Source organism: Mesoplodon bidens (assembly GCF_964165515.1).
Source record: "Mesoplodon bidens genome assembly, chromosome: 4".
NCBI classification, from domain to species: Eukaryota; Metazoa; Chordata; class Mammalia; order Artiodactyla; family Ziphiidae; genus Mesoplodon; species Mesoplodon bidens.
The window spans coordinates 43,601,922-43,614,162 of NC_138160.1; the positions used below are offsets into that span (position 1 = coordinate 43,601,922).

At 37.4% G+C, this 12,241-nt stretch overlaps 1 protein-coding gene across 1 annotated transcript in view; it reads right to left on the bottom strand.

Moving 5' to 3' along the window:
- CDC20B (cell division cycle 20B) overlaps positions 1-12,241 on the bottom strand; it is a gene marked incomplete at both ends in the record, with an annotated part of 61,458 nt that overhangs the window by 12,992 nt on the left and 36,225 nt on the right. Inside the window, 4 exons of the mRNA XM_081232395.1 lie at positions 1,881-2,106; positions 4,350-4,444; positions 5,526-5,722; positions 9,445-9,561. Of these exons, the coding sequence (XP_081088521.1) occupies positions 1,881-2,106; positions 4,350-4,444; positions 5,526-5,722; positions 9,445-9,561 (635 nt within the window). The remainder of the gene's footprint in view (positions 1-1,880; positions 2,107-4,349; positions 4,445-5,525; positions 5,723-9,444; positions 9,562-12,241) is intronic.

The window sequence follows — 12,241 nt, forward strand, 5'->3', positions numbered from 1 at the left end:
GAATGGAATATTACTCAGCCATAAAAAGGAACGAAACTGGGTCATTTGTAGAGACGTGGATGGATCTAGAGACTGTCATACAGAGTGAAGTAAGTCAGAAAGAGAAAAACAAATATCATATATTAACACATATATGTGGAACCTAGAAAAATGGTACAGATGAACCAGTTTGCAGGGCAGAAATAGAGACACAGATGTAGAGAACAAACGTATGGACACCAAGGGGGGAAAGTGGGGGGTGGTGGTGGTGGTGTGATGAATTGGGAGATTGGGATTGACATGTATACACTGATGTGTATAAAATTGATAACTAATAAGAAACTTCTGTATAAAAAATAAATAAAATTTAAAAATTAAGAAAAAGAATACTATAATAAATACATTCTGGCATATGTCTTTTGTTTCTGATATATTATTTTTTTAGGTAAATTCCAAGTTTCAGAAGTGCTGATATAGGTTTCCAAATAGTTGTAACTTTTTATAACACCAGCATCAAATGAGTACATTAATCTCATCCTGAGTTTAAGCTTAATTGGAGTTAAAAATTAATCTCCCATCCCACATACCCTTTACCAACATCCTCCATCAATATGTAGAATCTCATTCTCCTCCCTTTGAATCTGGGAGGGCTTGTGACTGGCTTACAAACAATAGAATGCACCAACAGTGTCACTGCGTGACTTGTGGAATTAGTTATAAAAGGTGATGACGCTTTCACCTTGTTCTCTGAAGCACTGGCCCTGTTGCCCTGAGCCACAAAGTCCAACTCTCTTAAGACTGCCATGTTGTGAGGAAGCCCAAACTGACCCAATGTGGAGAAGCTCTGAGACCACATGAAGAGGGAAAGATGACTAGCCAGCCAACAGCTGTGCCAGCTCCCAGCACTTTTAGCTTCAGTCACTGTCTGACTACAACCCCATGAGAGACCCTGAGCCAGAACTGCTGAGAAGAGCCCTTCCCAAAGTCTGACCCCCAGAAACCATAAAAGATAATAAAATAATCGTTGTGTTAAGCCACTAGGATTTAGGGTAATTTGTTACATAGCAATAGATAACCAGAATAAATACCATAAATAGAAAACTTAAACAATGAAATATGGTTGTAGTTCATACAAGAAAGGCAATGAAGAACTCTAATCAGTCAACCTACCTTCAAAGTAAAGACCTTGACCTTGTATTATGAATAAATGTACAATTTAATTTTCAGTTGAAATAAAATATTTGCAATATATACGTATCATATCTTATGGTTACCTACCTTAGTATTCTTTTTTAAATAACCATTCAGCTACACCACTGACGGGGCTGGATAAGAGGGCTTTTTCAGTAAACACAAAATTTTGCATACAATTTGAAGAGGCTGAGAAATTCTCCTGAGCCCATGGACCCCAGTTTCATCATAGAATATTTTTATGTTTTTTAGAGAGCATCTTTATGTTTATTAGCAATCATTTTCTTCAATACCCTATTTCCAATTAGCTTTTACTATAAACAAGCTGTTTTGGCAAAACTAGAATCTCCATCATGAGAGAAATCACACAGACGTCAACCTCTGAGTCTGCTGCTGCTCCTGCTATACTAGTTGGCTAGTCGGTGGTGAGTGTGGAAGTATTTACACTAGTGACTGTTCTTATGATTCCCCAGGTAGTAGCTGCCACAAGGCTTGGCTTGCCCAGGTTTCCAGAAACTCTTAGTTCAATTCAATGTATTTCTGATAAGACATCTAAGAATGTAAGCAGCTCTTTCCAGGAAGCAGCTCTCTGCAGATCTTTTGTCTTGTCACTTCAGCAAAACTATATTTTAACTAACTTTACACCAGATGCCCCATGCTTAACTAACCTCCAGCCCAAGCACACCTTTCAAAACTGTTGGATTTATTACCTTGACTGCTGTAGGTTGGGGTATGACGTTTAGCGGGTGACCCTGTGCATTCACACCTGGATCATGGGGCCATATAGTCAGCAGTCCGTCACTACAGCCACTGGAAAGCAGCCTGCCACCCGGCGACCACTTCAGGGCACACACAGCTTGCTTGTGGTGAAGAGTTCCAACATGGTGCTGGGCTACCCGAACATCGTGATGATAAACACGGCCCAGTCTCGACCCACTGCCCAGAGGTAAAGGGGCAGGTTTAGGACAGAAAACTTGAGCCCTAATGCTGCATAAGCATAACATGAAAGAAAGTATTGTTCAAACCCCTGAAAGACCCCTTAGGACAGATTCAAAACACAGACATTTCTTGAGTTAATAAGGATGGAGTATTCTGCCTGGGTGATTCTTCCCACAAGTGAAATAGATTTGCCTGGCAGAGTTTCAAAACTGGATATTTAAAAGATATCTTTTGATAGAAAACTCTAATGGCTTTAACATGATGCTTTAAAGTTAATGGCTTTAACTTTAATGGCTTTAATGCAGGCATGGAAAAAATAAATTTAGAAGATTATCATATTTTCCCAGATAGTAGTTTATGTACTGAACCCAGGAAATGTTACTTTTCTGGAATTCAGAATATTTCATATTATCTCAACGAAATGGCATATGTGTATGATATATGTGTTAGACATAAAAATGTATTATTTCCTTTTTCTATTAATCTACAGATCTACTATTAGTTTGCTCATGCTACTGATATCTAAAAAGAATATAAAACTATCTGAATGTCCCAGCAAAGTGCAATATGATTAAAAATCACTGGATAATGTCTCCACTCTCAGTGATTTGGATCCAAATGATGATAAAGGTCCTATCACACAAAGATAATGAACTCTTTCTGGACTAGTTTTCTCCAAGGAGAAAGTAAATAACTGCCTACAATTATTTCTGAGTTTCTCAAAGTGCAGTATCAGATTTTTAAAAACTACTTAGGCATAGCCCTGATAGCATTTTGATGAACAGTATGGACTCTGTGGTCAGACCACCTGGTTAGAAGCCTGACTCTTCCCCTTATGTTAACCATGTGACCTCAGGCTGGTGTCTCAGTTTACTCCTCAGAAAAAGAGGGTGGGGGGATATAAACCACTTTATAATGTCATTGCAGGGATTAAAACGCAATTACACTCCTAAAGAGTTAGCACATTGCCTGGCACAGTGTATTCTAAAATGTTAGCTGCTATGATTATAAGAAAGTATTTGTTCATGTTCCTCATGGATAATGAAACTAAACTTAAGCAATGTAAATAGATTGTAAAAGGAACTCGAGTATAGAATTGACCTGACTACAACAACTTCACAGGGTAAATATTTAGGCCAATATAAGGGCAATTTGCTTAAGTAGTTTTAAGTCTGGCATATAATCACAAGGTATTAAAATCTCAAATTTACATCTGTGCTACTTAAAGGAATTGTAAAAGGCTTCAAATTTTATTTAAATTTAAATCTACTTTAAGAAATACAGTATGAAGATGAATGACTATTATTAAATACGTATTTAGACCAATTATGTAGGCTCACAGGGACAAGTCGCTTAACTTTCCTGGTCAAAAAGAAGCAGTTAGGGCTTCCCTGGTGGTGCAATGGTTGAGAGTCCGCCTGCCAATGCAGGGGACACGGGTTCGTGCCCCAGTCCGGGAAGATCCCACATGCCGCGGAGCGGCTGGGCCCGTGAGCCATGGCCGCTGAGCCTGCGCATCCGGAGCCTGTGCTCCGCAATGGGAGAGGCCACAACAGTGAGAGGGCCCATGTACCGCAAAAAAAAAAAAAAAGAAGCAGTTAGATGACTAAATCAGTAGTTCTCAAAAGTGATAAAGTGTCAGCATCACTTGGGAAATTAGAAATGCATATTATCAGAACACCCCAGACCTACTGAATCAGAAATTCCCAGAATGAGAGCAACAATCTGGGTTTTGAGGAGCCCTCCAGGGATTCTGACAAACTGTCAAGTCTGAGAATCACTGAACTGGTTAATCTATGAGGTTCCTTCCAGCTCTAACCTCTGTGGGTCTGTGAATTGGAAATGTGCCCCCAGAAAGCTTAACATATTCCAAATTAGTGATACTGGTATCAATAAATACCCATTTCAACAAAATAACTCTCTAGTAGGTATTACTTGGTACAGAGAAACTTTTCGCTTAAACAGAGTTTTACATTTTATCTGAACAATCTAATGAATCCTGAACATCACATCTCAGTATGAGTACATGCTTTAGGCACAGAGCCACCATGGTACACGTGGCCACTGGACCGCTTATAGCACCAGGTCTGAATACCTGACAGGTAGGATCATAACTGTTACTAATAATTTCTGCTTTGTGTTACTTTGGTTTTGGTTTTAAATATTGTAGTTCTGTTCACTCAGCACCCATAGTCAATTGGTGATGAAAATATAATTGGTTCCAGTAAGACACTGCTCACCTGCTAAGGATGTAGTTATTCCAGCTTAGAGCCCCAACTACTGACAAATGACCAAGCATATTTCTCAGTCGCTTTTTAGTGACCACATCCCATAACTGAAAAAAAATGAACAAGCACGGTTATGTAGCATTTTCACAACCCACGGTCTTCTCAAAGGCCTGATAGCCAACTAGTGTTGATATAGCCAATCCTTATGCTAAGTGAAAGTTCAGCACCTCTAACCCTAGTCAGCAGTTTTCAATGCTGTCTGCATATTAGGATCATTGAGGGAGCAGGCTATGGGTGCTAGCCATTCTGATTTAATGGTGGGAGTAAGAGCCTCGGGATATGGCATTTATTTTAAAGTTCTCCAGGTGAAGTCAATGGGCTGCAAAGGGTTGAGAATCACTATGACACTTCTAGTTCCTTCAAACTGTGGGAATTCCAAACCTGGAAATTCACCTATAGTTATCAACAAATAAAATTTGAGTGCCTAGACACTTTGTAAAGTCAAGAATTCTATTTACTGCTAAGAGACTCCTTTTCTGCCAGCTATAAATGATATTCTGACTCATATTAGGAATGAGAACTTTGGCATAAGAAGACATCATGACATAACCCTCATAGTATCCAGTGTCATTACAGAGATGAGAAAACAGTAGAGCCATCTGTGGCCCTCCAACATCATTGAACACCTGAGCAATATTGTTTACACTATTGCTAATAAACAACAATAACAATAATGGTACATGAGAAATTAGATTGATGGAAACTTGGTAAGCTCCCATTTCAGAGAGACTATTAGAAAAAAAATTCACTCATTTTAAGTAACTCTACTCCTGATCATGGCTTAAGGTGAGAAAGGAAGACTGGAAGGTTGTTTTCTTCCCTCCAAAGTCCTAAAACTGGGGATCTCATAAGTCCAACTTTAGTCCGAGAGAAAGAACGGGGTGGGGGGGGGGAGGAAATGTGACAGAAAGAAAGCTTGTGTGAAAAAACTAAGCAGAGTATCCCTACATCCTCATTAAACACCATTCAGAAAAGACCCAAAATGGTATATCCTCTTACTCCCCATAGCTTCAAGTACCACATCTACTATAGTTTCTTTATTTTATAATAAGCTGTTCTTAAAAGTCAATCTTAGTTATCTAGCAACTATACAGAACACATTATGAGAAAGAAAAAGCTGTCCAGTACTTGCACTTCTCCCTCGCTGGTGCCAACTGCCAGGCAGGTTCCCTCTTTTGTCCAGGACACAGAAGATATATAGTTACAAGTGACACTTAAGTCTATATTTTCAATCCTATTGTGATTATCCCCATTCCAGATGTATACAGAAGATCCAAGGGCTATAGCAACAAGATTTTGCAAATTCCAGTCTAGGATATTCAGATCTATAAGAAAAGCATTTCAAATTAGGGTGATTACACAGCCAAATAAAAATACTTTCAAATAACTTTATTTATAGGTAGAGGAGAAAGATTGATAACTTCCCTATGGTCAGCTGGAAAACAGAATCATGGATGCAAGCAGACCATGAGAAGTTCAAAAATGAAAGCTGGAATAGAATCTTGTATCAAGATACAGTGTAATAAGCAATAACACTTACCATTTATGCTCTTATATACTTATTTAGAGGCATTTAGAAAACATGGCAGTTTCATCTACCATTATAAATATAAACGGATTTCATCTAACAGATCATTAAAATTTAAAAGCATGTAATTCTTATGGAGACATCGTCGGACCTAGAATATACATATGGGAGATGACACCATCATTGCTAATCAAAAGGCAACCCAATTAGAGTATATCTAGAAGAGGTGATCTCTGGCATATTTATATCTAGAAGTTCTTAGTAGTATTCTCTATCTTACTCTATAAAAATCATATGACTGCTCAGAGAAACCATATTTGTATGATCACATACTAAACTGTACCCTATCTTATTTCTTATAAGACAGAAACTCCTATCCTGATTGACACATATCAGTACAAAACTCTGAAGCACACCAGTTTCACTAGAGCAGTCTAATCCCCTATAACTCATCCTTCCCACTGATGCAAACTACAAACTCTGAACAAAATTCAAAAAACAAATACCTGAGAACTCTGGAAAATAAGCAAAAGCAGGTAAACCAAGTAAGGGAGTGAAAACTTGGAAAAGCAACCTGCCCAGGGGTGAGTTTTCCATTTTTTTCTTCACATGGCTTTACCCTGAGGGTGGGTCCTGATCATGGAGTAACACCAGCAGCTCAAACTCTGATAGAAAGCCCACCATGTTGCTAGTCAAAGAAACCAGAGAAAGGAGCCTGAAGTGGCCAAAATGTGAGGAGAAAACCTGGGAGGGATGGGAGGGGAGCCACAGAAAGGCATCCTCTAATTGTGAGTGTATAAACCCACACACATCTCAGCCTAACCCCAAATCGTGTAAGTGCAGGGAAAACTCAAATTATCCAATCTAAAGAACATGGAGGAAATGTAAAATCATTAGCTAGTGGGAAGCAGTCACATAGCACAGGGAGATCAGCTTAGTGCTTTGTGACCAGCTAGAAGGGTGGGATAGGGAGGGTGGGAGGGAGGGAGACACAAGAGGGAAAAGATATGGGGATATATGTATATGTATAGCTGATTCACTTTGTTATAAAGCATAAACTAACACACCATTGTAAAGCAGCTATACTCCAATAAAAACATTAAAAAATAAATTAAATAAATAAAATAAAGAACATGGAGGGAAAAAAATTTTAAAGAAATGGACAGAACCTCAGGGATTTTGGGGATAATATCTACAGATCTAACATATGTGTAATTGGAGTCAGGTCTTGGAAGCAAGAGAGCAAGGTTTCAAATGAGTTCTCACCAGAAACCATAGAGGCCAGAAGTCAGTGGAACATCTTTAAAGTGCTGAAAAAATACATCTGACAACCTGGAATTCTACATCAAGCAAAAATATCATGATAAGGGTAAACGAAGTCTTTACCAACAGACCTGATCTGCAAGAAACACTAACAGAAGCTTTTGACTGAAAGGAAATTATATAAGAGGGAAATTTGGATCTTCAGGAATGAAGGAGAATGTTGTAATTGGTAAATATTTGGGTAAATATAAAGGACAATTTTTTCTCTCTTAAAATATTTAAAACACAAATACATATGCCTTTTTAAAGTAAAACTTAACGGTGGTGGAGTTTTCAATGCATGCAGATTTAAAAAATAGACAACTGAAGTAACTCTCCCAAAAAAGTTGGGGGCTGGGGAGACACATGTGACTGCAAGATTTTTACATATTGTGTGAAATATGCAACAGTAATTCTAAGTAGACTGAGAAAGTTTAGATTGCACTCTCAACCACTGCGCCACCAGGGAAGCTCTGTTTGCTTTTTTATTTAATATGAGTGTTGTGCTTTTTAAACATCTCTTGAAATGAATTCTTCAATTTTCATTAGTCATGGAAATAAATTCTCTTAGAGAAGAAGATATAGGAGGAGAATGGTAGGAGAACTGTTCCCTTTAATGATTTTGCTTTTTCCTGCTCATTCCTCTCTGTGAATGCTCCCCAGAAGCAGACCTCTTCCCTCTGCTCCTTTCTCTCTCACCAGGAGAGCTCACCAGGGCTCTCAGCTTCAATCATACTCATCTGACCTACACTCTAGCCTTTCCCCTCTTTCAACTACAAATCTCATTTCTAATAACCTGCCAGAAACTCTTGTATATCTCACTGTCTCCTCAAGTGTAATATTGCAAGAATAATCTTCCCTCCTCACACGACTTCTCTTGCTAACTTGTCTTCTCAGTGACACCATCCTTCCCCTGCTTCAAAACGTGGAATAATCTTAAACTTGTCCCTCTTCCCATATAGTTTTCCTCATGGAGAGAAAACAGTCCCTTACTTTTTGGTAGCTCTCCTGCTAAATGCACTCTGCATACTCTGCCATGAATTTTCCTTTGATATTTCTCCTAGTTGAGAATTCCCACAACAAATCTAAAAATCTACATCAGGGTTTGAAATATATCCATAATCTGCATCCACCTCCTATTCACCAGTCCCCAGTGTATCCTCTTCATTGCCATTAATTACCATGAATTACCAACATCCTGCCTTTGTTCATGCTGCTCACACCACTGAAGATGCTCTACCTTCTCTCTTCCACTCCTCCAAGTCCTACCCATCTTTTAAGATCCATCTCAAGTTTGAATGTCTCCACAAAGCCTTTCTGAACAAATCCAAAGATCAGCAAACTACTTATAGTCCTTATAACTCCTTAAACCCCACAATTTAGTATTTATACTCTACACTGGCATGTTGGTTGCAGGTCAATGTAGGTTAGTCCCATCTTCCCAACTAGATCACAAGCTAGTGACATAAGAAGAAGCTGGAGACAAAGAGCCAATGTGGTTGTTTGATAAGATTTATCCATGTTTAAAATATAAGCAAAAAGAGTGGATATATGTATATGTATAACAGATTCACTTTGCTGTACACCTGAAACTAACACAACATTGTAAATCAACTATGCTCCAATAAAAGTTTTTTAAATAAAAAATAAAAGTTGTGAGTGTAAATAAATAAATAAATAAATAAAATATAAGAATAAGAATAGGCCACGATTTATACACTTCATTCTTCTTTTTAACATCTTTATTGGAGTATAATTGCTTTACAATGGCGTGTTAGTTTCTGCTTTATAACAAAGTGAATCAGTTATACATATACATATATTCCCATATCTCTTCCCTCTTGCATCTCCCTCCCTCCCACCCTCCCTATCCCACCCCTCTAGGTGGTCACAAACCACCTAGCTGATCTCCCTGTACTATGCGGCTACTTCCCAGTAGCTATCTATTTTATGTTTAGTAGTATACACTTCATTCTAATACAGTAAAACGTAATGTGTAGTTCTTGTGCCTCACCAAGACCAACAATACCCATTCCTGAACATGAAAATTCCACAATGAAAAAACCACTATATTAACCATATTTGGATGGTACACCATTTAAGCATGAGGCACAAGGCCATCTGGTTCTTCCAGAATAAAATTTCAAGTTTATGCCAGAGCACAGAATACATTTCGTCATTTCAACTTTTCAATTCTTGATCTAAGCAATAACTTACAATAGTCATTTCGAAGAGCGGTAAGATGAATCTTCACCTCTGGTTGGAGTATGGAATAGTTTATATCACTGAACCTTTGAAAGTGGAAGTATTCATCTCTGACTCCATCACTGCAGCCTACAAGAAATGAACAGTTCTACACTATAATCCTGAAAACCAAATCTTTATCCTTGCAGGTATTAAGAGATAAGGGGGTGAAAAACAAAGTGGTCATCATGATAAAATTGAATTATAAGTTGCAGGGGGAGGAAAGGAAGAAAAAGACTTCAGTATTAATTTAAACAATTTTTTAAAAAATATTCAATGACATTTTCTAATAAAAAGCACATGAATACCAGGCCTAAATGTAATGACAGATTTTGTGGGGAGCACACAGAGACACTACATCATGCTTTGAATATTTATTCTGTCACTTAAGATTTTAAAACCAAAGTAATGTTCACATATCCATGTATCTATAACATCAACAATTATCTAATAGACCTAAGCCCTACTCTGAGTCTTTGTCAATAAGACTGTTGAGTCATTGACTTTGGCTCTTTCTCTCACTGTTTCTGTACCAGAGCACACAGAGTTACTTTTGGCTAGTGTTACCCATGACTATCTGAATTCAAGGTTATATATTGTGCTCAATTTTACTTCTCATCAAATGACCCCACTAAGACTAAACCACAAGCCACTGTCTTTTCATCTTTCCAACCACTTGGCTTGTAATCAAACTGAGAATGACGTGATGAACAGGAAATGAGCCCACCCAGGTAACTTGTGGTCCTACAACCACATGGCTTCTAATAAAAGAATGAGAGCTTCACAATGCTATACCAAGAAGCCAGAGTGTTACTCATAGTTGCAACGTTAACTATGAAAACCTGCAGTTGTGGGCAGAACTACAAGGTTACTAGAAATACATACTCAAGCACTACTGATAAAGGTTCAAAAAAAAATCAAGTACAAACTTCCAGTTACAAAATAAATGTCATGAGAATTTAATGTACAGCATGTATGGCATCTTTGAAAGTTGCTTAAAAAGTAGATCTTAAAAGTTCTCAACACAAGAAAAAAATTCTGTAAATATATCTGGTGACAGTTGTAAACTAAACTTATTGTGGTGATCATTTTGCAATATATACAAATATATCATTACATTGCACACCTGAAGATAACATAATGTTCTATATTAAAAAAAAGCAATACCCAAAGAATCAACAAAAAACTCCTGGAACTAATGAGTGATTATAGAAAGATATAAGATTAATATACAAAAGTCAACTGCTTTCTTATATACTAGCAATAAGCAACTGGAATTTAAAATTAAAAGCACAATACCATTTATATAAGTACCTCAAAAATGAAAAACTTAGGTATAAATCTAACAAAATATGTACAAGATCTATATGAGGAAAACTACAAAACTCTAATCAAAGAAAAGCTAAATAAATGAAGACATATTCCAAGTACGTGGATAAAAAGACTCGGTATTATTAACATGTTAGCTCTTTCCACCTTGATTTATAGATTCAGTGCTATACCAGTTTAACTCCCAACAAGTTATTTTGTGGACACTGACAAGCTGATTTTAAAGCGTATATGGAGAAAAGTCAACACAATATTGAAGGAGAAGAACCAAGCTGAAGGACCTACACTATCTGACTTTAAGACTCACTAAAAAGCTACAGTAATCAAGACAGTGTAGTATTGGCAAAAGAACAAATAGATCAATGGAACAGAATAGAGAGCCCAGAAATAGAGCCCCACAAATACAGTCAACGAATCTTTGACAAAGGAGCAAAGGCAATACAGTGGAGAAAAGTTAGTTTTTTCAACAAATGGTGTTGGAACAACTGGACGTCCACACGCAATCTGGGGAAAAAAATAATCAAATCACTTTGCTGTATATCTGAAACTAACACAATGTTGTAAATCAACTATACTTCAATTTAAAAAAATGTATCTAAACACAGACCTTATACCCTTCTCAAAAATTAACTCACAATGGATTGCGGACCTAAAAGTAAAACACAAAGCTATAAAACTCCTAGAAAATAACACAGGAGAAAATCTAGATGTCAACTTGGTTTTGGCAGTGACTTTTTTTTTTTTTTTTTTTTTTTTGGCCACACCACACAGCTTACAGGATCTTTGTTCCCCGACCAGGGATTGAACCCGGGCCCATGGCAGTGAAAGCACCGAGTCCTAATTCACTAGACTGCCAGGGAATTCCCTGGCAGTGACTTTTTAAATACAACACCAAAAGCATGATCCATGAAAGAAATCACTGATATGCTGGACTTCATTAAAATTAGAAACTTCTGCTCTGCAAAAGACATGTCTAAAGAATGAGAAGATAAACCACAGACTGAGAAAAAATATTTGCAAAAGACATATGTGATAAAGGACTGTTATCCAAAACATACAAAGAAACTCTTAAACCTCAACAATAAGAAAACAAAAAACTCAATTTAAAAATGGGCAAAAGATCTGGACACCTCACCAAAGAAGATGGCAAATAAGCATAAGAAAATATGTTCAACATCATATTTCATTAGAGAATTGCAAGTTAAAACAATAATGAGACACCACTGCACATCTGTTAGAATGGCCAAAATCCAAAACACTGACAAACACCAAATTCTGGCAAGGATGTGGAACAACAGGGGCTTTCATTCATTGCTGGTGGGAATGCAAAATGGTACAGCCACTTTGGAAGACAGTTTGGAGGTTTCATATGAAACTAAATATGCTCTTATCATACAATCCAGAAAACGCACTCCTTGGTATTTACCCAAGTGAGTAGAAA